The sequence below is a fragment of the Microplitis demolitor genome, chromosome 2 (assembly GCF_026212275.2).
Source record: "Microplitis demolitor isolate Queensland-Clemson2020A chromosome 2, iyMicDemo2.1a, whole genome shotgun sequence".
Lineage (NCBI taxonomy): Eukaryota > Metazoa > Arthropoda > Insecta > Hymenoptera > Braconidae > Microplitis > Microplitis demolitor.
In genome coordinates, this window is record NC_068546.1 from 18,621,612 (window position 1) to 18,649,485 (window position 27,874).

At 27.0% G+C, this 27,874-nt stretch overlaps 1 protein-coding gene across 2 annotated transcripts; it reads right to left on the bottom strand.

Annotated features, from left to right (window-relative positions):
- Positions 1 to 35: 35 nt before the first annotated feature.
- On the bottom strand, positions 36 to 27,230 carry LOC103568467 (diuretic hormone receptor). 2 transcript variants are annotated; one of them, XM_014441125.2, is made up of 11 exons: positions 27,155 to 27,230; positions 22,354 to 22,645; positions 21,948 to 22,254; positions 8,249 to 8,435; positions 7,266 to 7,453; positions 6,771 to 6,851; positions 6,630 to 6,703; positions 4,062 to 4,181; positions 3,662 to 3,847; positions 1,087 to 1,241; positions 36 to 928 (listed from the first exon to the last, which is right to left on the bottom strand). In XM_014441125.2, the coding sequence occupies exons 3-11, from the start codon at positions 22,222 to 22,224 to the stop codon at positions 784 to 786; spliced, it is 1,413 nt and encodes a 470-aa protein (XP_014296611.1). In that variant the 5' UTR covers positions 22,225 to 22,254; positions 22,354 to 22,645; positions 27,155 to 27,230; the 3' UTR covers positions 36 to 783. The 2 variants fall into 2 exon arrangements, with proteins under 2 accessions (XP_014296611.1, XP_014296612.1); XM_014441126.2 differs by having other exon boundaries at positions 22,354 to 22,554; positions 27,155 to 27,227.
- Between the last annotated feature and the right edge of the window lie 644 nt (positions 27,231 to 27,874).

A 27,874-nucleotide genomic window follows, 5' to 3' on the forward strand; every position in this document is an offset into this window, starting at 1 on the left:
AATCGACAATTTTTTTTTTTTTTTTTTTTCAAAAATTATACTGAAAATATTGTTTGAGATGAAAAAAAAAATAATGTTGGAGTTTGAGCGCTTAATATTTATATTAACAACCACACATGACGAATAGCTTTTGAAAAATTGAATTTATCAAAAAATAATAAGACCATTTTTGAAGAGCGTGTAATTTACAACAAAAATATCTATTGTTTTTTTCGATACACTGATTCCCTGATGAGTGATGAAATTCAAAACTTAAAAAAAAATGTATCCCAGGTTTTTCAAATGAAGAATCGAAAATTGCGATGAGGCGGTTGTTAATATGAATATTAAGAGTTCAAATTTTAACAGTATTTTTTTTGTCATTTCGAACAATATTTTCCGTATTATTTTTGAAAAAAAAGTAGCTAATTAATTCTTTCAGTTATTTGATTTTTTTATACATGAAAATTTCAGGTACAATGATAGAGCCCATTGCCCTTTTTTTTTTTTCAATAAAATACAATAGCTCGTATTTAAAATTTATAAATAATTTTATTTCTTTGTTTTTTTATGATAGCGTGATTTATAATAATATTAAAAGACGGAAGACAATTTTCACATTGCGAGCGAGCGAATGAAAAAATATTTAAAATTTATGTTTTTAAAAAATAATATTTCATAGATTATTTTTAATAGCGACGATGAAATTTAATCATTTATAATAATGATATGAGTTATGAGTTATGAATTGTGATATATTTAACGATTTATTAAATAAAACTTATGATTGAGTGCAATAATTGATCACTCATTAAGTTCTTCGGAGATAGTGGCTCGTGATCGATCGAGAAATGTTGTTGTCGAATTCATTCCAACGACAGTTGTGGTCGTTGTCTCACTTGCCGTTGATTCTCGTTTTTTATATGGAACTGACGGCTGACAATAAAGCCTGAAATGGTACAAATAATAAAATTAAACTACAAGTTTAACTGAATTGCTCGATTGTGTGTTACTTAAACTCGACAGTTGGGTTACGATAATAAACGTTTATTTTTATTTTAATTGTTAGATATAAAAAAAATTAAAAAAAAAAAGAAAACAAAAAACCTTATACTTTCGGTACGAGAACGTGGTGACCAATTATTATAATACTTTCTATCCATTCCTAAGTTCCTGGCAGCGCTCCATCGGGAAAAATGATGTCTCACTGTGTTTTGAACTTCTGAATTTAGAAAACAGTAAAAAAGTGCTACTGACAATCCCTAAAAGTTGATAAAAGATTAATTAAATAAGTTGTCATTTTTATTAAATTAATTAAGAGTTTTAGTCTAGACACAAAACAAAGTAATTACAAGTTTGTCCAAAATTTTTTCCAATAAATCTGTTGCTATAAAAGTCTACAAATTTTTATCTTCAAGTGTCTTAACAATTTTTTATGAATTACTTTAGATGCTGACAATACTTTTTATTGAAAATAAAGTGTCGATTTGGCTTAGAGATAAAGAAAAGCCAAAGGTTATCGGTACTACTACATGCGCGCGCCGTTGTGTGTGATAACTTCATTCCTAAGATGAAAAGTATTTAAAAAGTATAATAAGAACACTTCATATCAGACACCCGATTGGATGAACAAAGCATGAAAATATACATACTTTACACGATAATATAAATCAGAAAAAATATATGGAATGCAAAACGCGTAAGCTTGCATGTAAAACATAAATTCTGGCAGTTTTTGATTTAGAAGTACTAAGGAATTACTTAAACTTGACAGAATTACTTATTTTTAAAGTTTTGAGATAGAATCTCATCTAAGGGCTTGCATACAAAGCTCCCAATAACGTTTCGAATCAAAATGACGGATCAAAAATGAATTTTATGAAGCGACTCAGTCATTTTAGCTACAAGTAATTTCGGCGAAACGTAATTGAGAGCTTTGCGTGAAAATTCATGTGAGAAAATTTATTTTGGCCATCGCACTAAACATAAACTATACTTTGAAAGTACTTTTAGCCCGCAAAATGGGCCAGTTAACCTAGTGCTGTACAATGTAACAAGAATGGTATAGTTTATTGAACGTGAATAACCGTTTCTTCTTTTAAGGGGGTTGACATAATTTTTTCTCGCAACCGAACGGAAATTTTCAATTTATTAGACCGAGGATCACTGGATTATAGAGTAATGCATCACCCTGGTGGATCTGAATTATGTCAAATTACTGTGATTATCGTAATTTACGGTATTCAAAATAATTACGGTATTTTACGGCAAAAATTCGGCATTTTACAGCAGGAGTACGACATTTTTACCGCAAATTTGCAGTTAGAAGCCGGTAATTTATCGTGAAATAGCTGCAATCCTGCGGTATTTTATCGTAAAGTGAAGTATTGCACTGTAAAAATGAAAAATCATATGGTGCTTACGTTAAAAATGCCGCAAATTACGGTCGATTGCAGTATTTTACCGCAATTCATAGTCATATACCGTAAATTACGGAAAAATCCGGTAAATTATTGTAATTCGGGTCCGCCTGAGCGAGCTTTGCTATGTATCTGGCAATGAGAGTTCTTATTTAGTAAAGAAAACTTGGAAAAAATTATTTGCGAACCTCTCTTAAGGCTTTTTAGATATTTTTGTCATGTGTTTTTTTTCTTAGATAAAATAAAAGCTCTGAACGTAAAACAAAGAGGAAAGATCGATGCATTACACAATAATCTAGCAATCCCAGCTTTATTTTTCCTCGAAATTCCCAAATGGGAATTGTTTAGGGTAAGAACGTGGACAAAGTTTATATTCATTACGTAAGCGCAATAAAGAAAGTACCGTTTGTCCACTCAAGAGCGAAAGAAAAAAAAAGAAAACTAACCTTCTTAAATGGTATTTTCAAACTGCAAAGCTTTTCTTTGCCCTTGAATTTGTGAAAAAATAAGAAGAAATGAATATGTAGATTATACTTTTTTTTATCATGGCAGTATCTATAAAAGTATATCTACTAGAGTTTTTTAATCTAGCCGTAAAAAAAAATTACAAATCCTTTTACTGAAAATTAGAAAAGCTAAAAAAACTAAAGCTGACTATCACAAGTCTGAGTTTTTAGGATTTTATCGAGCTTTAAATTTTTACTTTATTATTTTTAGTACAAAATATGTCAAAATAATTGGATTATAAGCTTTGTAAATTTTTTTTTTATTTTATCTTTCAATAAAACTAGAAAATTTTCAAAAAAATAAATTGAGTAAGTTTTAAAGAAAATTTATTGTATTGGATGCGTAAATTTTTTTTTTTAATATTAATAATAATAAAAATAGATTAAAAATAAGTTTTAAAAAAATGTTATTAGTTTTATAATTATGATTCTTTTTAAAAGCCCATTTAAACTTTCAAACTGATTTTTTTTTCCGTCGGGTTATTTCTCATGAAGATATTAACGATTTTGTTTTCTTTCTACAACAAAATGAGGTATATTATTTATACGCCGACTTATGATGATAAAAAAGAGTGTAAAGATAAAATTTTGTATAGAAATTATATTACCGTACGATAAAACGATTTTAAAAATAAAATATAATGTAGATTGAATTATAAATTCATTGAATTATCTTTTTCTGAGTGAAAATAATATTATGAATTGTTATCTCTAGACAAAAACTTTATTATGAATTTAAAAAAATTAAAACGTTACCTGGGATGATAACAAAATAGCGCGAGCATAAGAAAAAATATTAGCAACTTCCCCTTCAGTTGGTCCAGCAATTACCAATACGTATGTCACTCCCAGAAGTGGAATGAGAACAAGCAGTGCTTTGCTTGCCTTTCTGTATTGCTGAGTCTCGACATTATTTGCCGAGCGTAGTTTTGTTATCAAAACCTGGTTTAAAATAAAATAAAGAGAAAACAATGAAATAAAATAAAAACAAATAGCAAAGTCATTTGAAGAGAGAATGAAAGGAAAGTAAAGTATAAATAAAAAAAAAAATAGAAAGTAAATAAAATTATATAGTGGTATATTGAAAAAAAAAAAAAACGAGTACCACAAAGTACTTTAGCCTATAGTAAGTCTAGTATTATAAAAATCAACTGACCCACATGATCATGAAAAGGAAGATAACATTTATTCCGAGGACCGTAATGGCCGGCGCCTGATAGAACCAGTCATAAGGATGATAAACCATCCAGGGACAATGTCGATACAGTGCTACGTTCTGTAAAGATTTAATCATACGCTTTTTATTTTATTTTTATCATTAGTACTTAATTTATCAATTAGTGCTAGAATTTTATTATTATATAGTAAAAAATATTGTGCTTCTGTGTTACACAGAAAAAAAGGATTTCTCGGCGTAAATAATTTTTACTCACCCCTAGAAAATTTTTACTTACCCCAAGAAATTTTTTGTGTTATAAATTAATAACAAAAATTTTTTTGGAGCAATGAAGAGTTTTTCTTGGGTCACAAAAAGATTTATTGGGGCAAAATAGTATATTATATACGTAGGCCAGTAAAAAATAAAGCCTCAGGTCACAGGTTTGTCAGCCTCGGCCAACAGTTACATGTGATTTGAGACTTCTTATTTTACTGGTCTAAGTATGTAAAATACTATTCTTGCATCGAAAAATTTTTTCTGGTCTTGAAAAAATTTTTGTCTTCTATGCATAATGCAAAATATTTCTTGCGCCAAAAAATCCATTTTCGTTCGTATACAAACGGTCCGTGTTAAATTTTTTGTGTTAAATCAATACATTTCATTTTGTTACTTTTAAATTTTGAATCGATCTACTATTTAACACTTTAAAAGTGTTACTTAGTAGAAAAATCTAAATTATCAATATTAGTAAGTGTTACTTTGAAATTAACACACAATTTATGTTGAAAACTCAATCTATAGTCACGGAAGAATTCACCATTTACTGAAAGTTGAAATGTTTATCACACTAAAATCGAAAAGATTCAGTTATAATTACGAATTATTTCATATAATATAAAAATAATTTTTTCACCGAGTAAAAATGTGTTTTTATTTTTTTAAAAGAAATTAATTGATTTACTATTTACAACTTCTATGAAATATTACGTGATTTTATTTAAATCTTGACTTAAATAAAAAAAAAATTGCTAATTGTTAAAAATTAGTTTAATGTTAAATAATAATTGTTATCACTTTTGACAGCTTCAAAATAATATACAAATTATATCGATGGTACAAAAGTAAAATGTTAAAGTCAACATTATTTTTGGGTTGCTACTGACATTTAAAAAGTGTTGAATTAACTTCTCGTATTACCCGAATTTCGTGTTGAAATTTTAAGACAAATAGTCTGTGTTAAAAAATAACACAAATATTATGTGGATCGTTTCTAACACACATAATATGTTGATTTTAACACATTATTAACTTCCCGCTAAGAAAATTGCAAATTTTCAAAAATTCGGGAAGTTATTGGTTTCACCCTGATTTGTGAAAATCGAAATTCCAACAGATGTCGACGTTTTGAGGTTCTAGGAAGCTATTCTGAATAAATTCAAGATGATGTCCGAGTGTATGTATGTACGTACATACGTATGTAAATATTCTGTAACTTTTGAACGGATGAACCGATTTTTATTTTCGAGGTGTTATTCGACGTGGCTTGTTATTTACTATAAACACTGAAAATTTGAGCTTAATCGGTAGGGTACGTTCGGCGATATTTCAAAAATAAAATTTTTTCAAAAATGTTTTTTTTTTTAATAACTTTTAATTCGCTCGATGGATTGATTCCAAAATCTAATCAGCTCTAAAACTTTGTAAGCCGCGTCGAATGCCGCCTCAACAATCAAAATCGGTTCATTCGTTCAAGAGAAACCGTTAACGAAAGAATTGAAAAAAAAAAAAAAAAAAAAAAAAAAAAAAAAAAAATTTTAGTATTTTGGAAATTTCTCAAAAACGACTCGATAAATCAATTTCAAAATTTGATCAGTTGTAGAACTCAATAAAATGCGTCGATTGCCACCTTAAACATCTTAATCGGTTTATTCGTTCGAGAGATATCGTTGTAGAAAAAATGGTAAAAAACGTTATTTTTCGAAAACAAAGGCATACAAAAGTATTTTCGAGCTCCTTAAGCTCGAAAATGTATCCACAACAACTTTTCGAGCTCAAGGAGCTCGAAATGGGCGGGAAGTTTCGGGGCTGGCCCACAGGGTCAACCGACAGACCGATTTTTTTTTACTGTGTACTACTAAGATACAGTCGACTACCCGTCAAAACTGTCTTCCCCTCAATCGGCAGTTACTGAGTCCAAATAAGGACTTCCCTAATTTAACGACTTTTTGGAGTTTCGTACCAGACAGCCCATTATAAGTCTCCGTTAAATCGTCAAAATTATAAACAAAGAACTGGAAAAAATATACAAACGAATGATGAAAGTTTACTATCTCCATTTCGCGGGAAATTTAGGACTATAAGCACTGAAAAAACCGAGATAACGGCTGTGACAAAACATAAATATGACGTTTAAATGAAAATAAAACAGGCTTATAGCAAGTGTGAAGACAAAACTAAATGTATGGTAATGAAAGGCTGAAATTCAAATAAAAATCTCCCTACGTCCCTTAGACCAGACATATGTCGAGTAGTCGACTGTTAATTATTTTATTTTAATTAACATACTTGATTACTACTTTCGGTATTAACGACAGTTGATTTAGCAATACACCAGACAGCAATTACAAAGATTGGAGCACCTGGAAATATTGATTTAATCAGATATAGGTGTAAAATTGTTATTATATCTCAAAGTAATTAACTTACCCCATCCTATGACAAGACAAAGACGGAGTTTAATATTATCACCAGTGAATGTTTTTACGACCAATAAATACAGATATAAACCTAGAGAAATTCATTTTTTTTTTTTTTTTATTATATATTTGCATTTGAATCATTTTAATTAACTGTTTTATTAAAGTGTGTTGGAAAAGAAAAAAAATAAGTTTATCCGCGATAAAGTAGAGCGATGCTAATTTATTAAATTAAGATTAATGACATAAAAGTACTCTGTAGTTAATTTATTAGAATAGTATAGTAATTGTTAGGAGTGTGCGAATTAAATTCTTCATTTGAATAATTTGAAAAATTCACGCGATTTGAATTTTAATAGTCTAAATTTAAACTGAACATTCGAATTAAAAACCTTACGAATAATTTGAATTTAAAAATTTTTAAATAATTCAAATTAATGATTATTCGCACATTCCTAGTAATTGTAAAAATTATCGTTGGTAATTTTTTATTGTCTAAATTTACCTTCAACAAACATCCAGAAGAAATTTGTCAGATGAAAATAATTAAGCAGTGATATAAATATAATACAAGATGGAATATCTGACTGCATTGAAACCTGCATTACTGTGGTAAGGATCCATGTGAGGTCAGCAAGGATATACGTAAACATAAGATTTGTGTGAATATTATTCCTCAGACATCTGAGCTCTCTAAAATAAATAATAAAGTAAATAATAAATATAAATAAAATGTATGTTGGTATGAATAAAATAAATAATAAAAATGAGACTTGAATTTATAAAATGAAATTTTTTACCGACTTTTTTTATTTTATTTATAGAATTGAAGGCATTTGTAGGGAGTATCAATGTCAAAGGTGAGAGAATAAACGAATCGAAGAGTTTGCAGAAAATAACTCTTGATATATATATCTATATGTATGTGACGTAAATGGGAAAGTACAGGTGAAGTTGCTCGCTGAGTATGAAACCGGAAAAGAAAATATTGTATATCAGCGGACAAACTTGTAGACACAACCTGGTTAGTGTTTACTTGGCTGGTTGCTTGCTAACTCTATCTCTTGTCACTCTAGAGCGAGAACTAAAGTCTATACACATATATATATATATATATATATATATATATATATATATGTACCGTATTCTATCGCATCAACCATACAGACGGAAAAAAATATATTAAGTAAACTATCGAGAAACGTGTAATCATGATACTAAAAAAAGTATAAATAATCATAATTACGTTAGGATCTCATGATTAAAAATCTTGTCTTAAGAAAACGAAGAAGAAATTTTTGTCATAACTCGTTAATTACATTAATTAGTAGAAGTAATTATTTTTAAAGGCGTTTGTTAATTGAGATGACGACCGATAGCCAATGGATCAATACTCAGATAAATATCACAAAGCTGAGCTTGAAAGTTGAATTTAAAATTATAATTATGTAGTCGAGTAAAAAGAATATTTAATTAAAATGATCTTACTTGTAGTAAAGGAAAATAGCAACAGCGACAATGAGTGTTGATAGTGATAAAACATATCCTACAAAGTATAAAGTTGTTGTTATCTCAACGCTGGACTCGACAACTGGTAATTTCAACTCATGACAATGTGAATAGTCGGTACGATTATCCCAAGTACCATTTGGCCAACACCATCGACTAGCATTTTCTGTAAGTATAAATAATGTATTATATATTTTTTTAATACTTCGAATACTTGAATTTAAAAAAAGTTTTTTTTTTTTTTTTAAAGAAATTTTTAGCCAACAAGTAATTTTATTCTCAGCATAAAACTTTTTCAAGTGGATAATTTTATATAAACTTTTTATTGAAGAATTGAACGTACGATTACCCACGGGAGTTGTAAATCAACTGTTGAATGCGACGTAATTGCAAGTAAAGAGAATTTAAATTGTCAACTTGCTAATTGTTTTTAATAAATTTATTTTAAATTCCAACCATAGTGAGTAATTAATAAATTTATAATTACTCATATTAATTATCTTATTTATTTAATTATTTAGAGTAAATTATTTCTATAATATCATTTATTTTTATGAAAAAATATTTTATAATAAAAATCTATTTAATCGTTTACTATTCCAAAAAGACATATTTTTATACGCCCTTTTGGTTTTAGGGAGCTTCCTAAAATTCTTAAGGACTTCATCATTTTTTTCGATTACTAATCATTTTGGGGACTTATTTCAAAGCTAAAAATTATTTTAAAAAATTTTGAAAGCTAAAAAGTACAATTCAACTAAAATGCCCTTAAGGCTTTCAAAACTTTTTTTTTTTATTTTTAACTTTAACCCTCCGTTACACGCGATTTCGCTAGTGTCTCACTTGTATTCACGTCAACTCTGTATATCTCGTGTAACGAAGGGTTAAAACAGTTCTACAAAGCAATTGGCAATGGAAAAAAAAAACTCCCTTTCTATTTCAGGGAGCTTCTTAAAGCTGAAAAAGCGTATGAAATTAAAAGTCCGGGAATTAATACTCTGTAAAAAATTATCGGATTGAAGGCAAATTAAATCCAGAGTTAATTCGGAGTGAATACGAAGCGGATAACTGTGTATTTATTTAATCCCCTTGTAGTAAAATTTTCTCCGAAGGGGAGTTTATTCTAATATTGAAACTCCGAATCAGAGTAAATGCAGATTTAAATAAAATTCCGATTACTCCGAAATCACTCCGCTGAAAAAATAAACTCTTATTTACTCCGTTTGTCGAGTGATTTTTTTTACAACCTCGGAATTCCGAGTGAGGGAGTGAATTCGAATTTAAATAAAATTCAAATTCACTCCCGGTTTATTGTAATGTAATGCGAAATATTTGCGATTTAAAATTTTTGAATTTAAATATTTAAATACACGTGACACGTCTGTTATCCATTCGATTGACAAGTAATATCGAACGTGTCCAAATGTCCTCTAAACGTCTAAACGGTACAGTAAATACGTATAATACAAAACACAATGCTGCTGAATAGAATGAGCAAGAGAGAGTATTACATATATATAGAGGTAAATGGTGAGGGGGATAACGATAAATAGGCTGGTGAGAATGACATCAGTAGTTGCATCTACTTCAATCAAACCAGCCAAACGCGTTGCCGTCGAAATGCATCGACAAATCGATAATCCAATCGTACATCCAATGTATTATGTTTCCGAATGTCTCGTTACAAATATTCAATATCACTTTTATATTAAATGTAAATTAACTGGCACAGCTTGCACTGTTTTATTTATTTAGTTCGCATTTAAAAGCACATTATTTTTATTTATTTACACTGAAAGAAAAGTACCTTTTAAAAAAATTATATTTTCCTCCCACAAGAAATTATGCTATTGAATATTTTAAATCTATTATTTATTTGGTGAAAAAATTTAAAGATTTCATTCAAAATCATGTTCTCAATCAAAGAAATCCGAGTTAATTTAAAAATATGCTGAGCTTTTTTTTCGAAATGATGTAAGTAAATTTCGATTTTCTGCTTTCTAGAAAATTATTCTTCGTTATCAAAATTGGTGCGTTAATTTAAATTACGGAGCAATAAAAAAAAAATTCTGAAGTAACTGACCCAGCAGATCTGAGTTTAAAACTTTTTGCTGGCCGTCGGCACGTTCTGTTAATAATTTTTTGTCTCAAAACTTTTTTATTGTCAGAAAATAGTTATGAGTTAATGTAGTGGGTAAAAATTAATTTTATTTATTAACATGGGATACTTTAACTTTGCGTTAATTACCATCGAAATGGACACGTTATTATTTTTTTTATTGATTAAAACTTTGTTATTTATTATTCGGAAATTATCATAAGTGAGTGAGATGAAATGAAAAAAAAAAAGATTTATTTTTTATAATAAATCATTGAGTTTTTTTTGCCTTTTAGTTTTCGTTTTATTTAAGCGATAGCTAAAAAACTATTTGATAGATTGATTTTTAAAATTTCGAAATATTTAAATCTTTATAAACTTTTTCAATTTTAATGGGATTTATTGAAATCGTTTGATTTTTTGGGAAGATATCTGCAACTCGATTTTTTAAAAGTAAACTGAAATAATTTAAAATTTAAAAAAGTTAACATCTGATAAAACAAATTATTCATGAAAATAAAAGTTCACATACTTCCTCTTCGCTGGAAAAATAAAATTTACCAAATATAAAATATGAAAAAAAATTTTCAGTCAATGAAAAATAATTTTTTTATAAAAAATAAAAGTTGATTAACTTAACAATTAAATTAAAATGAATCTTGAAAAAGAATATACTCTTTTAAAAGTAATTTTATTAAATAATTGATTTATACTCTCGGACAAAAAATATAAAAAAATAATAATAATAATAAAATTAAATTACCACTCAAACAAAATTAAAAACATCAGTATCGTCTTTACTTGCTGTTACTCTTTACATTTTTTAGTCTATTAAATTTTAAAAACAATACTAAAAAAAACTTTTAAATGTCACTTTTAATAGTGATACTGAAGAATAAATCGACTATTAGGTTTAATTAGAGAGAAAACTAGCTGGGAGTAAAACTCTGTCGGGTAAAACGAAGTTAGCTTGTTTTACTGTCCTTTTAAACTTGTTAACGTCCATTCTCGTCTAGTACTAGTCTTGCTCCGACCTACTCGAAAAAAATTTAATATTAAAAATACTAATTTATATTAAAAAAAATAATAATAATCATCAACTTACAAATTACTTACAACCAATCATTATAAATTCATCTCATTAAACTCATTAATTAAAAGTTATAACTTACTATCTAACACAAATTAATTTAAAAAAAAAAAGACATAAAGATGTAAATACGATAAAAAAAATACGTCACTGATAAAGCGAAGGCGAGGCTAATTAATGGTGATTACGATCATTATACATTGTGTAGAATCGATATGTCGGACCGTACGCACACTTGAATCACTCATATCATTTTAAACCTATAATCTTAATTAAAAATTTAAAAAAAAAATTCTATTTGAACTTTTTTTACGCGGAATTGAGAATTTTAATTTCAATAATTTATAATTGAATTTACCTGACCTTATGATAGTTCCTTAGCTGTGTAAACTTCAACAATTAAAGTGTCATACATTAAATTTATCATTTGTAGTATACATATTTATTAATGCAAGGTCTTGTAATTATAGGAGATTACATAGTGGGTAAAATATATAAAGAGGTAAAGCTGAGCTTAGCTTTGCTTTCATACCTTTTTGTGGGCTATCAAAAGATGTGCATGCATGTAGTCCATGTATACGGATATAGTTATCTATTTATATATATACTGTATATTATATATACTATAAAACATATGTTTTATGGTTTATATATACTTACATGTATGCAGAGAGATCATCAAATATATTATATTTTACTCGAGAGACCACTACAGTTGCGCTTATGAAATTGTGTGAATTATATATACATATATACTTATTTTACAAGTGTATGGATGCCTGCGAGTAGTGATAACGACGTTCAATTAAATAATAAAAGAAATATTTTACTTTTAATTATGACATTATTGTTTTTTTTTTTTTTAAATATTTAAATTGTAACTAGCAGTCGGTAGTCCGCATATATGTATAACTGCTCGAATATCGAAACTAAGTGTGTTTTAGAATGAAATTTTTTATTGAATAGATTACTCAGTTATTGTTATATAAATTTTTTTTATAATTATTATACACTGCAAAAAATCGAAAGAGTTAAAAAAAAAAATCACTTCGCATATGGAGTGAATAGGGATTTTTTTTATAGGAGGAGTGATTTCGGAGTGACACGGATTTTATTCCATTCCGTATATACTCTGGTCCGGAGTTTAATACTTAAATAAATTTATACTTAAATTTTTTTTTAAATTCCACACTTACTCCGAATGTGGAGTGATTTTTTTTTTAAACTCCAAAACTTTGCGTGACCTAGTTAATTTCGATTGAAATAAAATCCATAATGTCTTCAAACTTTTGTCTATTTTTTACAGTATGGGAATTCAAAATTTAAAAAATTACAAACTTTAATTTTCATTTCTTTCTTTTATAATTTTATAATAAAATGACTTTGATTCTGTAAGAAAACATATAAACTACTAAAATATACTTGAATTGAATACGGATTTTATTTCATCCGTGACTCGAAGTTCCGGAATTAAAAAAAAAATCACTTCGCATGCAGAGCAAATAGGGATTTTTTTAATGGGAGAAGTGATTTCAGAGTGACGTGGATTAAATAAATTAATATTTAATAGAAACAGCTATTAATTAGAAACATAATTATTTAAATAAATAATTAATTCACATATTAATAATTAAACTTAAAATATTACGTTTTTAATTTATAAGATGTTTTAGTAACTCACTAAATTATAATTTCATATATATAATACATAGTGAAAATATTAAATTATTGAATAGCTATGATAACATAGTTTTTATGGGAATATTTTATATTTCAGTAGAATATGAAATGTTATCTCATGGTATGATTGATGTAAGTCATACGACAGTTTGTGACTCAGTGGAATTTTGTTTGTGAAAGTTTTATTATCAGCTGCTTATAATTTTTAAAAATCATTTCACGTAAAAAGGAGCTCGTAATTATTTTTGTACTCAATATAAATGTCAAAATATCAAAGAACTAAACTCACTATGTCTTATAGTAATTTTTTTTATAATCAATATTTTTTGAAACTCTTCTTCGGAGTCAAACTCACTTCGAGGGAATTCAATAAATAAAAAATCATCCACTCCACGTTCACTCCGAAAATTTTTTACTGTGTATGGAGTGGGGGTTATATGAGTGATAAACATTTTTGTTATTATTATTATTATTATTATTATTTATTTATTTATTTTAATCGAAATAATAATTTAAATTTTCATTGTAATAAATTTTACTTGTGTTACTGATTTTTCTATTAAAGAATGAAATGGTTTATATAGTCCACATGCCACGCGAGAAATTCAATCGAGTGTCTGTCATTCAAACTTTCAATTTAACACTTCAAAGCACGCAATATTATTTTTACATTTGATTCTCGTTCAATATTAAATTTTTTTTTTTTTTTTTTTTTTTAGTTACAACTTGTATATTCTATTGGATTTTTTTGTTTGTTGAGGTTTCGCGACTAATCCGTTTAAAAAAGTTTGCTTTTATAATCTAATAGCGAGGGAAAATATTTATTTTTAAAACTTGTTTCGAATTATTGTTTTATACGTAGATATATATGCATTTCATTTGAATGGCCAGCCGACAAATTAAGGTCAAAGGTAATTTCAATGAAAAAAATTCAAATATAATTTATCTGGGTACCTTTCAAAGAAATGGAATATTTTTTATATTGTATTAAAACTTTTCATACTTCGTAGTTTTAAAAAAATAAAACATATCTCTCGGGGCTTCTGTCCGTTTCATATTTTAATTCATACCTTTGTATAAAATAATGTTTTTCAAAATATACATATATATTTATTTATCCAATCTATATATATAAATATAGATATGTTCATAAATATTTATGTCGTATAAATTTTCTCCGGATCCGTTAGAATTCAAAATGTCATATCGCCGTAAAAATTCAATTAGTCAAAAAAATTTAATAATTTCATTAAATAAAAAAAAATCCTTTGTAAAAGATCGTAAACAAAATTACTTGGTCATAAAGTTATCCTTTGTCTTTGTGATAATTAATCTCTTTAAATTTTCATAAAAATAACAAAGAAAATTTAAGAAATATTCAAATCGATTCGGGGTGAATTTAAAAAACAAATAAGAAAAAAAACTCTTTATCGTTTATTGCATACTTTCAGCTACCGGTTATGTCGACATAAAATATAATAGAAGAGAAGAAAGAAAAAATTAGAAGAAAATAAAATAAAAAAAATATTTAAAAGGAAAAATTGCATAGCTGAAGTTAAATTTAAGAAAAATAAATTTATACAAAGAAAAACTATCCTTTTTTGCATTACTAATTGAAAATGGATTTTTTTTTGGGTTAAGTGAAAATTTTTTGCGCCAAAAGTCATCCCTTTTCTTAGTGTATATACACGGAGAGAAATGAACATAAAAAATCAACGAATTTTTATTATGCTGTCGACTAAACTTAAAACAGGAAATTAATTTGTCAAAATATTATTATGCTGCATTACAAAAATTATTGTACACTTAAAACTTATTGATAAATTGTAATGAAAGTGATTGTCTGAAATAGACATTATACTCTACAAAAATTGGGATTTGGATTTTATTTAAATCCGCACTCACTTCGATTCAGAGTTTTGATATTGAAACGAACTCTTTTTAGGAGTGAATTTTACTCCGACCTGGTGCTTCAATTTTAAATCAACCCCCCCTTCAGAGTGAAGAATTTCACTACGAGGGAATTAAATAAATAAACAGTAATCCATTCCACATTCACTCCGTTAATTTTTTAGTGTAGTAATAAAGTATAAAAAATGTTAAACAGCTCACAATAATATTTATAGTACAGTATAAAAATTTTTTGGTGACTCAATTTCCTGTTTCACATTTAGTCGACAACACAATAAAAATTCGTAGATTTTCCAACTGTATTTTTCTCCGTATATATATTATATATACTATTATCTTGGATAGTTATGAGACAGTGCATTTGAAAGCACGATAAAAAATCATCTATTCGAGGATGATAAGGGTATATAAAAGATAAAAATAGTACATATAAATGCATATAAAGTAAAGTATAGGGCTGGAGGTCGATTGAAGGTAAGGTGATAGCAAAGAATTGCAATAATGCAGTGTAAACTCTATATATAAAATTATACTAGAAAATAATGTTAAAATAAACTCATTAAAACTTGTGACGCGTGTACTTTTGTTCAATTTTAACTCGTTCACCCTCTCGATATTACATAAGTAATATAATTATATATATATATATATATTTATATATATAGATAAATGTCTATATTTTCGAGGTGTAACTTTATCTGGGTCTTGGTAATATGCTGGAGATTGAATAGTAAATGAGATTATTTTTACTACGATAAACTGGGAGACGGTATTTTTTAAGGTCACGAAAACAAAGCAAATGAATGTTGTGGTATGTACTTATAAATTTTAATTTATTGTATCATAGACTCCAACACTATAATATTGATGTTTTTTTTTTTTTTAGATGGAATTTAATTGAATTTAAATTTTGTTTATATTGATATACTGTGAAAATAAATTTTATTTTTAAATATTTGTCGATACATTTAATTACGAGTTTCGACATTTTTTTTTAATTAAAGTTTTATAAATAGTACATTTGATTGGGTTAAAAAAATACACTAGTTTTTTTTTGTGGTAAAAAATAATAAGAGCCGAAGATTTTTAATAATTATTTATAGTAATGAAAAAAATTATAATATGTATGAATTTTTTTTAAGTCAAAAATTTAAAGGGGAAAAATAAAATGTTTTTTCAAGCATAAAATAATAAAACTAAAAAATAATAAGGGTAAAATAGAGTATGACGAGTTCCGTATAAATATCGACTTTTTAAAAAATTTTAACTTACATTCGTGTAGATTTTTTCCGGATAAAAAAAAACGATGAAAATGATTTAATGAAATTGAAAAGTAGTAAAAAGTAACGATCTCAAACGACCGTTAAAATTTTTTTTTAATTTTATAATACAATTAATTAAAATGTTCATAAATATGACGTTGAGGATTTTAAAAATAAATTTTATTTTATATTAATGATAATCAGGAGAGTTATAGCTTACGAAAGAAATGATTAATGCGTTCAACTTCTTTATATTAATAAAAGTGATTAATGTCCTCTATATTTATTTTTTAAACCGTTAGATAAGATAAGACTTAATTCGTTTGAAAATATTTTCTTATTAAATTTCGATGATGTGAATTTTTTTGCCGTGAAATATAATTGACTTTGGAGATGATAAAAAAATTTTATCAATTTTGTCAATAACTTATAAGGATGTTTTGACGCCTCAGATTTTTTCGATAAAAGAAGTACTTGGGAATACCCCGAATCTATTTGATTGAGAGATATCGTTTGATTAAATTTTTATCACACTCTTTTGAGCATCACTTAATAACTAAAATAAAGTTTGAATGTTTTCCAGCAAAAAATTTAAAAGTTCAAGTTTTCAACGCGATCGAAAATTTTTAATATTTTAAAACTTTTTCCTTGCTCCATCTTACCCCTTTTAATATTTTATGATGAAATGGTATTTTAAAAATAGAATTTTTAGAACACGCATGTCAAAACTTATGAAATAAGTTTTAATTATTATTTTTAATTTTAAATACATGTTTATTTTATTTTTTCTAATTTTGTCACGCTTTAAAGTTTTTTTTTTTTTTTTTTTTTTTTTTTTTTTTTTCTAATTACGTCAGTTTATATTTTTAAATAATTTATTTATCAAATACTTGAGCGGAATTTTCGTCTGAATTAATTTTTTTATTATTTTTAAACTCGAATTTCAGAAAAAAATTCTATAAGAAAATTTTTCTACCAAAAAATTGTAATGGAAAGTCCAGTATTGAATTTTCAGAATGTGTTAGGTCGGAAGATAACAAAATAATTCAATATAGTTGACAAAGTTTAGCTACAACATAAAAAATAATTCCAAGTTATTACTTTTCAAAAATAAAAATAAATTTATCGATACTAAAATTCGAATAACGAAATAGTTACAATTGGATTGCATTGAAAGTATTAAATAAAAAAAATAATCTACTGGCTTTTTGTACTAAAAAATTTTTTTAAAACACAGTGATAGCAATATGTAAATATTTGTCATTGATTTAATAAGTTTTCAATAATAAAAAAAGTTTAAATGTATTAAGAAATAATTACGGAGTGAATAAAATAAAAATTTAAATTTAAATGGTGAATAAAATTCCCCAAAGTAAACTATAAAAACCTATTTTACGATTTTTCGCGGTATAATAATACTCTATTGGATTTATTTTCTCTAAGTACCGACAAAGGATAAATTTAAAGGTGGATTATTGGAAATAAAAAATATAATAATATAATCCAAAAAGTTGTGTGTATAGAAGAGACGTGTCATCTAACGAAGAGCTTCAATGATAAATGGATAGGATTTCATGGTAGCGAGAAAAAGTGACAATACCAGTAGTATCACCAGTACTTGAGAATAGGAAAAAAATGAATAAGAAAACGTATCATCTACAGTAGTCACAAATGGATCTCTGGGGATCTGCTGAAAGAACTTGTGTATTGCTACTAACAATCTCTTTTATTTTATGTCACCTCTTTGCATTTTTACTTTCACATCTTTTCTACGGTTGTTACATTAAATGCATTGGAAAAACTAGGTGAAGTAAAAAAAATAAAAAAAAAATTTTTTTAAGTTGAAATGACAATTCTAAACACGTCTAGTTGCCAATAAATCCTTAAGCACTTAAGTATGATAAAAAAAAAATTTTTAACTTCCTGATGATGAAAAACTTTTTTATACCAAATCCTTCTCACGTGAAACGTGAACTGGCATATACACTTCACGGAATATGATAGGCCGCTCGAAAAGAAGGAAGTAACGCAAAAATGTCAACGTATATATATTTATCTTTATTCACTATTTCTACTACTACATAAGAATTCAAGTCCCGTTTCACTAAGGGATTTCGAACCCCTTACTATCAAAACACTTCGCCAGTGATTCCTTACTTTTTTTTTTTAACAAGATATTTTTCACATTTTTTTCTTAGATCGTTGATTTAATAAAGTTGTTCGATAACAATTTATGAAATAAGATAATAGAAAATAAATAAAAATAAATCCCATGGTATCAAGAATAGGCGGTAAATTTCCCAAAGGGATTTGTGTGATATTCAAATACTCAAGGAATCAGTGAAATTTATCACAGTAAAAAATTTGCGGAGTGGATGATTTTTTATTTATTTAATTCTCTCGAAGTTAATTTCACTCCGGAGAGGAGTTCCGGAAAATATTAATTGTAAAAAAAATTACAAATACATAGTGAGCTTAGGTCTTTGAGATTTTGACATTTACATTGAGCACGGAAATAATTACGAGCCCCCTTTCCATATATTCACGTGAAATGATTTTTAAAAATTATAAGCAGCTGATAATAAAACTTTCACAACTATAATTCTACTGAGTCACAAACTGTCAGATGACTTACATCAATCATACGATGAGATAATATTTCATATTGTACTGAAATATAAAATATTCCCATAAAAACTATGTTATCATAGCTATTCAATAATTTAATATTTTCACTATGTATTATATATATGAAATTATAATTTAGTGAGTTACTAAAACATTTTATAAATTAAAAACGTAATGTTTAAGTTTAATCATTAATATCTGAATGAATTATTCATTGAAATAATTATGTTTCTAATTAACAGCTATTTTTATTAAATATTAATTTATTTAAGTATTAAAACTCCGGATCCGAGTGAATGAGGATTGAAATAAAATCCACGTCACTCCGAAATCATCCCACCCATATAAAAATCCCTATTTAATCCGTGTGCGGAGTAATTTTTTTTTAAACTCCGGAACTCCAAGTGACGGAGTGGATTCGGATTTAAATAAAATCCATATTCACTCCCGATTATTTACAGTGCACATAATAAAAATTGAAAAAATTCAAACTGAAGTTTATTTTATTAGTTTTTTTACAGAATCCAACTTGTTTTATTAGAAAATTATAACAGAAATAAATGAAAATTAAAGTTTTTAATTTTTCAAATTTTGAATTCCCATACTGTGCGAAACGGGCGTAAATTCGGTGACAATATGGATTTCATTTCAATCGTAATTCATTCTGTCACTTAAAATTTTGGAGTTTAAGAAAAAATAACTCTTCATACGAAGTTAGTACTGATTTTTTTTGCAGCGGAGTGATTTCGGATTGATGTAGATTTTATTTCGATCTTCATTCGCTTCACAAACTTTTCACAAAAATTAAAAAAATTAAATTTAAGCACAATTCGTTTCAATTCACTTCCTATAGAATTTAGCTACGGCCCTTTATTAAAAAGTCGTCAAAGAAAGAAGCCATAGAAATTTAATTTTTTTGTCATTTCTGTAATAAGATTTCATTGTGATTCGTTAAAAGTTATGGGCGCTGTCGCGAAAAATGCGAATTATATTACATACATATATTTTTTAAATTATTTTTGTTGGAGCTTTTAGACTACTGAAGACGCATCGTAGCAAAATTTTTGTGGAAGTTTTACCATGAAAATAAAATAAAATAAATTCAGTAGTTATATTTCTATGAGCTCTGCTGAGAGAAAAAAATCTTTTCGAATTATTGTATATTCTTACTACAAGAAATTATGATATTAAAAATTATAAACCTAATATATTTTTGGTGCAAAAATTTGAAGATTTCATTCAAAAAAATTTTCTTAAATCCAAGTTTATTTCAAAATATTTTGATCTATTTTTTTTTTACAGCAGTGTAAATAAATTTTGATTTTCTTCTGTCAAGAAAATAATTCTTCGCGCTAGATATAAAACTCCCTGATTACACGGAAAAAAACTTTAAAAATTACTATTTGAAATTATAACCCGGAACCCGGTTGTCAATATGAGGAATTTTAACATTCAAATAGTAAATTTTATAATATGTATCGTCTATTTTCTCAGTATTAGTTACAATTTTTAAAGTTCAAATAGTAATTTTTCTTGTATAAACAATCAATTTTCCTCCTTATCCTATAATTATTCACGTTTTAATCATAAATGAAAAAATTACTATTTAGAATGATAGTATTTACTGATCACTTCATCATTATATTATTTGTCATCCTTAATTTTTATTGTCCATTTTTTTCTATATAAGAAAAATTATTTGAAATGATTCGAAACAATTTTAAATAATTTAAATCAATTAATATATAGGTATACACAGCATGAATTAAATCATTTTTTTTAATAATGCAATAATGTATATCGATTTATCACTCGAAAAAATACTATTTCTACAAAAGTTATTTTTTTTCCTCAGTGTACACAAAAAAATAGGATTTATTGGCGCAAAAAATTTTTACTCGCCCCAAAAAAAATTTTTACTTACCCTGAGAAATTTTTTCATTATGAATTGAAAACGAAAAAAATTCTTGGGGCGAGAAAAGATTTCTTCCAAGAAATTTTTTCTGGTATGATTTTATGATGCAAAACTTTTCTTGCGCTAAGGAATCCTTTTTTTCTGTTTAGTTAAAAAAAAAAAAAATTTGTATTTATTTTTACACTTGAGCTGAAAGTTTTTAAATAATTGAATGCAGATGCATCCAATGAAGAAGTCTACAAGACTCTTTTATAAATAAACTCGTTGGATTCAATAGTTTTAATATATTCTTTAGTAAAAACTGAAAAAAAGCGCAAGAAAATTTAATATGTATAAAAAAATTTATAAATTATTTATTTATATAAATATGGTAATTTTTATGTGTGCCTCTAGGTGAATAATATCTAGTGCAACTTCATTTGAATAATTTATTTATTAAAAAAGATCATTTTTCGCTACTGAAAATTAAAAAATTTAACTTGTTTCATCTATGGCTTGTATTGAATTTATTTTAATTTAACTTTTATTGGCAGTAAATTTGTTAATATAAAATTGCAATCAAAAATTTAAAGCGCGTAATAAAAAGTACTTGAAAGAATTATAAAATCTGGTAGAGATATAAAAGTATATTTTATGTGTCTGCCAATTTTTTTTAGCTCAATATTCTAAAGATAGAAATTACAGGTTGTTATTTGATACTCGGGGATTTTAAAGTAAAAGGGAAATAAATAAATAAAAAAATCAAAATATGAATAATAAAAAAAATAAAAAAAATAAAATAAAATGTTGAGAGAAAAATAAGTACTGACGATTGAAAAAGACTTTACGATCTAGTATCTTGAACCTTCAGAGGCATAAGAATCCAATTACGTTTTTCATTCTTCCATTTCTTCCGCGCGGCGGAAATAAATTACATAAAACGAATAAGAGAAAGTACATTAAAGCTCAAAGTCTTTTGTGAATATTTAAAAATCTCCACGACATTGTGACACACAAGTAAAAATAAAAAAAAAAATAATGCAACAAATGAAGAAAAAAAAAGTTAATTAGTTTTAAATTAAATTGGATCGAATTTAATGAAAAAAATAACTTACGTGAGCTGTCATATCGAATTCCATATAGTTGATCAAAACACGGTAATTTAACATGTGTACCAGCAGGAGCTTTTGGCCAGCATAGCAATGAATCCCAGTCGACCGGACAAACATCTGTCGTTAAACTAGTACTGTCCTGGTGTTTAGCTTCTAAGCACTCGATCTCCTTACTGAATAACGAGTCATTGATCTCATTAATATGATTGAGGAGGTCGAGTACAACGTTCCCATCAAGTGGTGTCGTCGAGGTCCCGTTTGTTATCAAAGCCTCTGCCATTCCAATTCAAATTATTACCACTTGTATATTCTACGTATCAATATTATCAAGTACAATAATAATTATTATTAATATTACTAATTAATTTTCTTATACAAATATAAATTATTTAAATAAAAATAACTGTACATTAAATTACTCGACTAAACGCGTGTTAATAGTCTGGTTGGCGCTTGCCAATAGACTGGCTCGCTTATGTTTCCGCTGGTGCTTTTATTTTCCTTTACTCCTAGAGCTCTTGCGCCGTCTCAATATCATCAAGTCCTTCATATAATAGCATATCCTGGTTACGGATATTTATTTTCATCAGAATCTAATCATCTTGACTAACTAAACAATCAAACAATTTTTTCTTTTATCTATTAACAGACTGAGGTGATTGGTGATTGGCAATCAATAATCAGTAAAAGGTGATTGGAAGCTGAAAAATTTAAATTGATTGTTAGTAAAATTTTTTTTTTTATTTTAGTAGCTGATAAAATGAAAGCAAATTTATCAGTTGAACCACGTGGTATCCAACGTGCTCGAAGCGGAAAAAAGAAAAATATTTAGGATCAAGTGATCAAGGGGTAAAGATACTTTTAAAAGTATGAGAAAGAAGGAATGAAAAGTGTGGGTGTGTGAGTAATAGTAGGGATTTTTATCGAGGATTTTAACGACACGAGCGATGTAAAGGACAAGGAAAACGACGAGACTATATCATTAATCTTACTCAGAATTGAGTATGTGAACACATGAGTCGTTAGTGGTTCTTTTAGGGTTTTTATGTATAAAGAGCAAGACCCTCTATTATTGTATAATCCATATTGATCCTTAACAAAAGCTTATGATCCTTATTCCCTTTATCCTATTGTACTCCGGTTAATTTGATCTATTGATCAATAATTGTGTTATATAATTTGCCATGCGAGATTTATTACCGGCACATGATGGCATTAGATTATGGACAATTAAGTAAGAAGGTAAGTAAGTAACTTTGTGAGTTAAAGGGTGAGATGATTGAGGTATATTTGGGATTACTTGTGCAGTTTTTGTTTGAGGTACGGCGGTTGTTCCTTAACTGACAACGAGGCATTGAGAGACTGGAGTTAATGTAGAGTGATATGGATTTTCGTACGTTACACCTGGAGCAATGTGTGCAAGAAATAACGAGGCATGCGCTTCTATCTCCTAACATTATGTCAGAGAAACAGCTGTATTCTTCTGATCTGACACATTTATTCTTAGCTAATTGGACTTTTTACTTTTGCTTTGTGTTCTAACAGAATCGCTGAGATCTCAAGCGTGATTGTCATTATGATAACGTTGACAGCTTTTTCTGTCTTTTTATCGTTAAATCTATGACCATGACCTGGCATATATGTTAAATATATATATTACAGGCAGCTTATGAGATTAGTTTATTTTTTTTATTTTAATTACAAGTGATGTTAATTAAAAACAAAAGTTATCAGTCGTATAAATCAAAATTTTTGTTTAATAACATAAACCAGGCAGTCTAATTTCAAATTGATTGGACGGAGGTCAAAAATCTCAGATTGATGATTATCAAAAAAATTATTTGTTAAAATTCTTTAAAACTGTTAATTAACTCTTTACAGAACAGTATTAAAAGCAAAAAATATGATTGCAATCAAAGCAGACATACGTCAATTTTTTAATTACATATAAAAAAAATTAAATAATTAAAATAATAAAATTAAAAAAAATGCATATACTAAATTTTGAATTGTCTAAACATGCATTTTTTTATTTTCATTTTATAAACATTTCAATTTATTATTTCAAAAGTTTTAAAAATTTTCAGATATTCGCTAACTTTACTCTCATAGTAAAAATTATTTTTTTTTTTCTGTAGTGAAATTGAAATCTAAACCGGGCTCATCTAATGATAAATTGATTAGACAGAGGCCCGAAATTTCGGAACAAAAATCATCACCAATGGAAATTATTGAAAAAATAATTATTCGAATACTTAAAATCAAGAATTAAGTGATCGAACGAACATTATTGAGGATCGAGTATTTCAACAAGCTTAGTGATGCTTCTTGTATCTTTGTTACAGATACAACCAGTGTTGATAAAAGTAAAAAAGAAGTGAAAATCAACCTCTCGACACCTTCGTCGATGACGTGACTAACTGAAGGAGGTAATGATGTCAGGATTGATGCAAATCATGTAAAATATTCCTAAACCGAGCAAGTCACTGAAAAAAAAATCGTTTCTCGAGACTTCGGCAGTTCATTTCTTTATGAATAAATTAGTAAAAATTTTTGTATATATATCTTCAGGCTGTCTATGAATATACTTATGATTAATAAAAAAGTACAGACATAATACCAATGTATTCAGAAAATAAAAAACAATTTTCCAAGATCTGTTTGAGAAGAATAAAAGTGAAAATGAATTTCTTAGGTTAAACTGTATTGTATTATTCCACATAAACATTTAGTGGATTGCAGGACTATAAAACATGCCAAGAGAGGCAAAAGTATCTGTTAGCGATGCAGTTGAGGTCGTCAAGGTATTCATTTTAATGGAACATTTCGTAGACAACAATTTCTCAATTAAAAGCGCAGAAGTATGGCAACAAATAAGTCTCCGATTAGGTGGCAGATGGAATGCAAGAAATGTATATCGAGAAGTAAGAGAAGACCAATTGCTCATCTACAACATATGAAGAATTATTCGAATACTTACAAGTGTTAATTAAATTTTTACAGAATAGTATTGATAGCGCAAAAATTTGTTCCTGCCTCAGAAGGTTTGAAATTGTTATTGGGCCCAAACAGTGGCCCAAATCCCAGAATATAACCAGGTGGTGAAAATCCTACCTGTACGGAAAAAGTATATGTCCAAAATATGTCCGGGCAAAATTAAATACATGTCTTTTCTATGCGGTATATATTCCTCTTTGCCCGAATATATACTTTTTCCGTACGGATAACAGTTTCAAATTCGTGCCGACGTAGTATTGTTGACTAAAAATTTTCTTCCACCGTAGAAAAGCGACGGGTCGCAGCTGACACTCGGGTGGAAAATAGGTCATTACCTCAAAATTATGTGAAAGTAAAGCAATTGATTGATTTACTAATGTAACTTCATTATAAATTCAAGATATTACCAAACTTTTAATGAGACAATTATTTGCACGCGCGAGTTAACCGCGTTATGGTCTGTGGTATAAACGATTTGCTCGATATTCTCGATAACGTGACTTGATTATAAATTCAAGACTCCAACCAAATCCATTTCGATCATTCTGAGATACATATTCAAAACTAAAACACTTACTAAAGTTAAGTATCAAAATTAGAATTTATCATTTCTATAATACGTGTGTGATAGCAAAAAGAACAAATGGATCCGGCCATCTAGTATCGCATGTCTGAACTATTAAAGTAAATTTTCATCATAACTCATGCCTCAAGATAATATTGCGATAAAAATATTTAAAGAATGATACAATAATTTTGAATTATTGAGAGTATCAATAAATTATTTAGCGGTATCAAAGTTGAGGTATGCAATTAATAAAATATGAAATATATTGAAATAAAAGATTTATTATGAGGAACAAAAGTTATGGAGTAAAAAAAATTGTTAAAGTATGGAGCAACGAGCGTGTGTTGATTTAGTGTCCCTATGAAATGATCAATTGATATATACCCACTGACGAGAAAAGATAAATTTTTATACCGATATAATATATATTTTATATTATATATAATAAATAATAAATAACAAATATATGTTACAGCAACGAAAAGTCAATAGACGTTATTTCTTTCCAAATATAAAATCAATATTGGAAAATATAATTTTTTAATAAAATGCAGTTGGCTCGAATTCTCTATACAATATTCATAAATTTCATCTTCTCTGTCATTTTGCTTAAACATTTTAAGTAAATATATAAATTGTATTTTCTCTTAGCATATTGCGACAACAATTTGTGTAAATTATATTTAATATTTTTATTTATCACATTATTAAATATACATATATGTATATTTATGCGTGATGATGTTATTTCCTCTTATATCTTTATACTCATATGGTTTATAATGACAAGTAGTCAAATGACAAGTCATTAGCAGAGAAATACGAATACGTGAGATTATAATGGACATAAAATTATCAGTTGGACGTACGGACTAAACTAATGGAATACGAGAATCCTGTGCGGGCATTTTGCCAGAGATCACAGTCGAGTACTCATGTTTTCACTCTACACTCGTTGGTATGTATTCCACCTACAAATATATATACATATATATATATATTTAAAGAACAAAATAACGATGAAAAATAGCAGCACTTTGTTTTAGAAGCTTCGATCCATTTTCACATTTACTCGATGTAACAAACTCTTCAATAAAGAACTTTATGCCCTCGGGTTTTAAAAGCAAAAAATTTACCATCATCTATTACATCAATACCTATATATATCTATATATTTAATGAGAAAAAATAGCAATTATTTTCTCAAGAAAATCTTTAGTTAGAAAATTCCAAAGATTAACTTGAACTTTTTGCTTGGGTTAATTCTTTGAGGAAATAAAAAAAATTTTAATTTGTTATTTAAATACAAATATAATAATTTGAAAAATAAAGACCTTTAAATGTACAAAAAGCAAATTAGAGAAAAAACTTATGAATGAATTGGAAGAGGAAAGGAGTTTTTAATTTATTGGAGATCAGAGGACCGATTGTTGAGATTTAATTGGGTTCAGTTGAATATGAATTTATGAAGTTATAGATGAGATAGCAAATAGATCTGGCGAGGAGATAGTGAGCTATTAATCAAGAGTGTCTGACCAAAACAAAAGCCACTTCCCTTGGGCTAAACACTGAGCACTCGGATGTTATACTAAAATGCTACTTTTCCGTGACTGAACTGGCTGTTTAAAAAAAAAAAGATAAATACCTAAAGCTGTATCGTGCAATATCCAACCTGATGTAGCAGCAAAAGATGCCTCGAGTGACTGAAACTTACTGAAGAATAAATCCGAATAATTTTTTTTCTCTGTGGTAAATTACTACTACCGTTACTAAGAACGCTAATAAACTTTATCTTTACTAAATATTTACTTGACAACTTAGCATCGTAACAGTTATCTTATTATTTTCTTTTTTTTTTATTACCTTGATTTTCATAATTACTTTATTTTATTTTTATCTTTGAACCATTTTTTTTATTTAATCTTTTTTTTTTTTTTTTATTTGATTTAAAATATTTGTTTGTTTATTTTCTAAGTTATTAATAACTCCCAATAAAAATAATTAATTTTTAAAAATTATTTAAAATCACATAAGAAATTTTTTTATTATTTTTTAATAGAAATTTTATAAAAAATTAATTTTCGTAAATTTAATTTAAAAAAACATTTATAGAATAAATTTGTCATTTTTTTTTTATTTAAAACATTTATTTGTTTATTTTTTGAGTTATTAATAACTTCCAATGCAAACGATGCATGAAAACAAATTATTTAAATCACATAAGAAATTTTTATTTATTTACTAACGTCCACGGCAATTTTACAATTTAAATCATAAGTGTAAAATGTTATGCTAAATTAATAACAACTATGATATCACGAAGATAAATATAAATTTTTGTAAAGTAAAAGTCCCTACCCGCTCT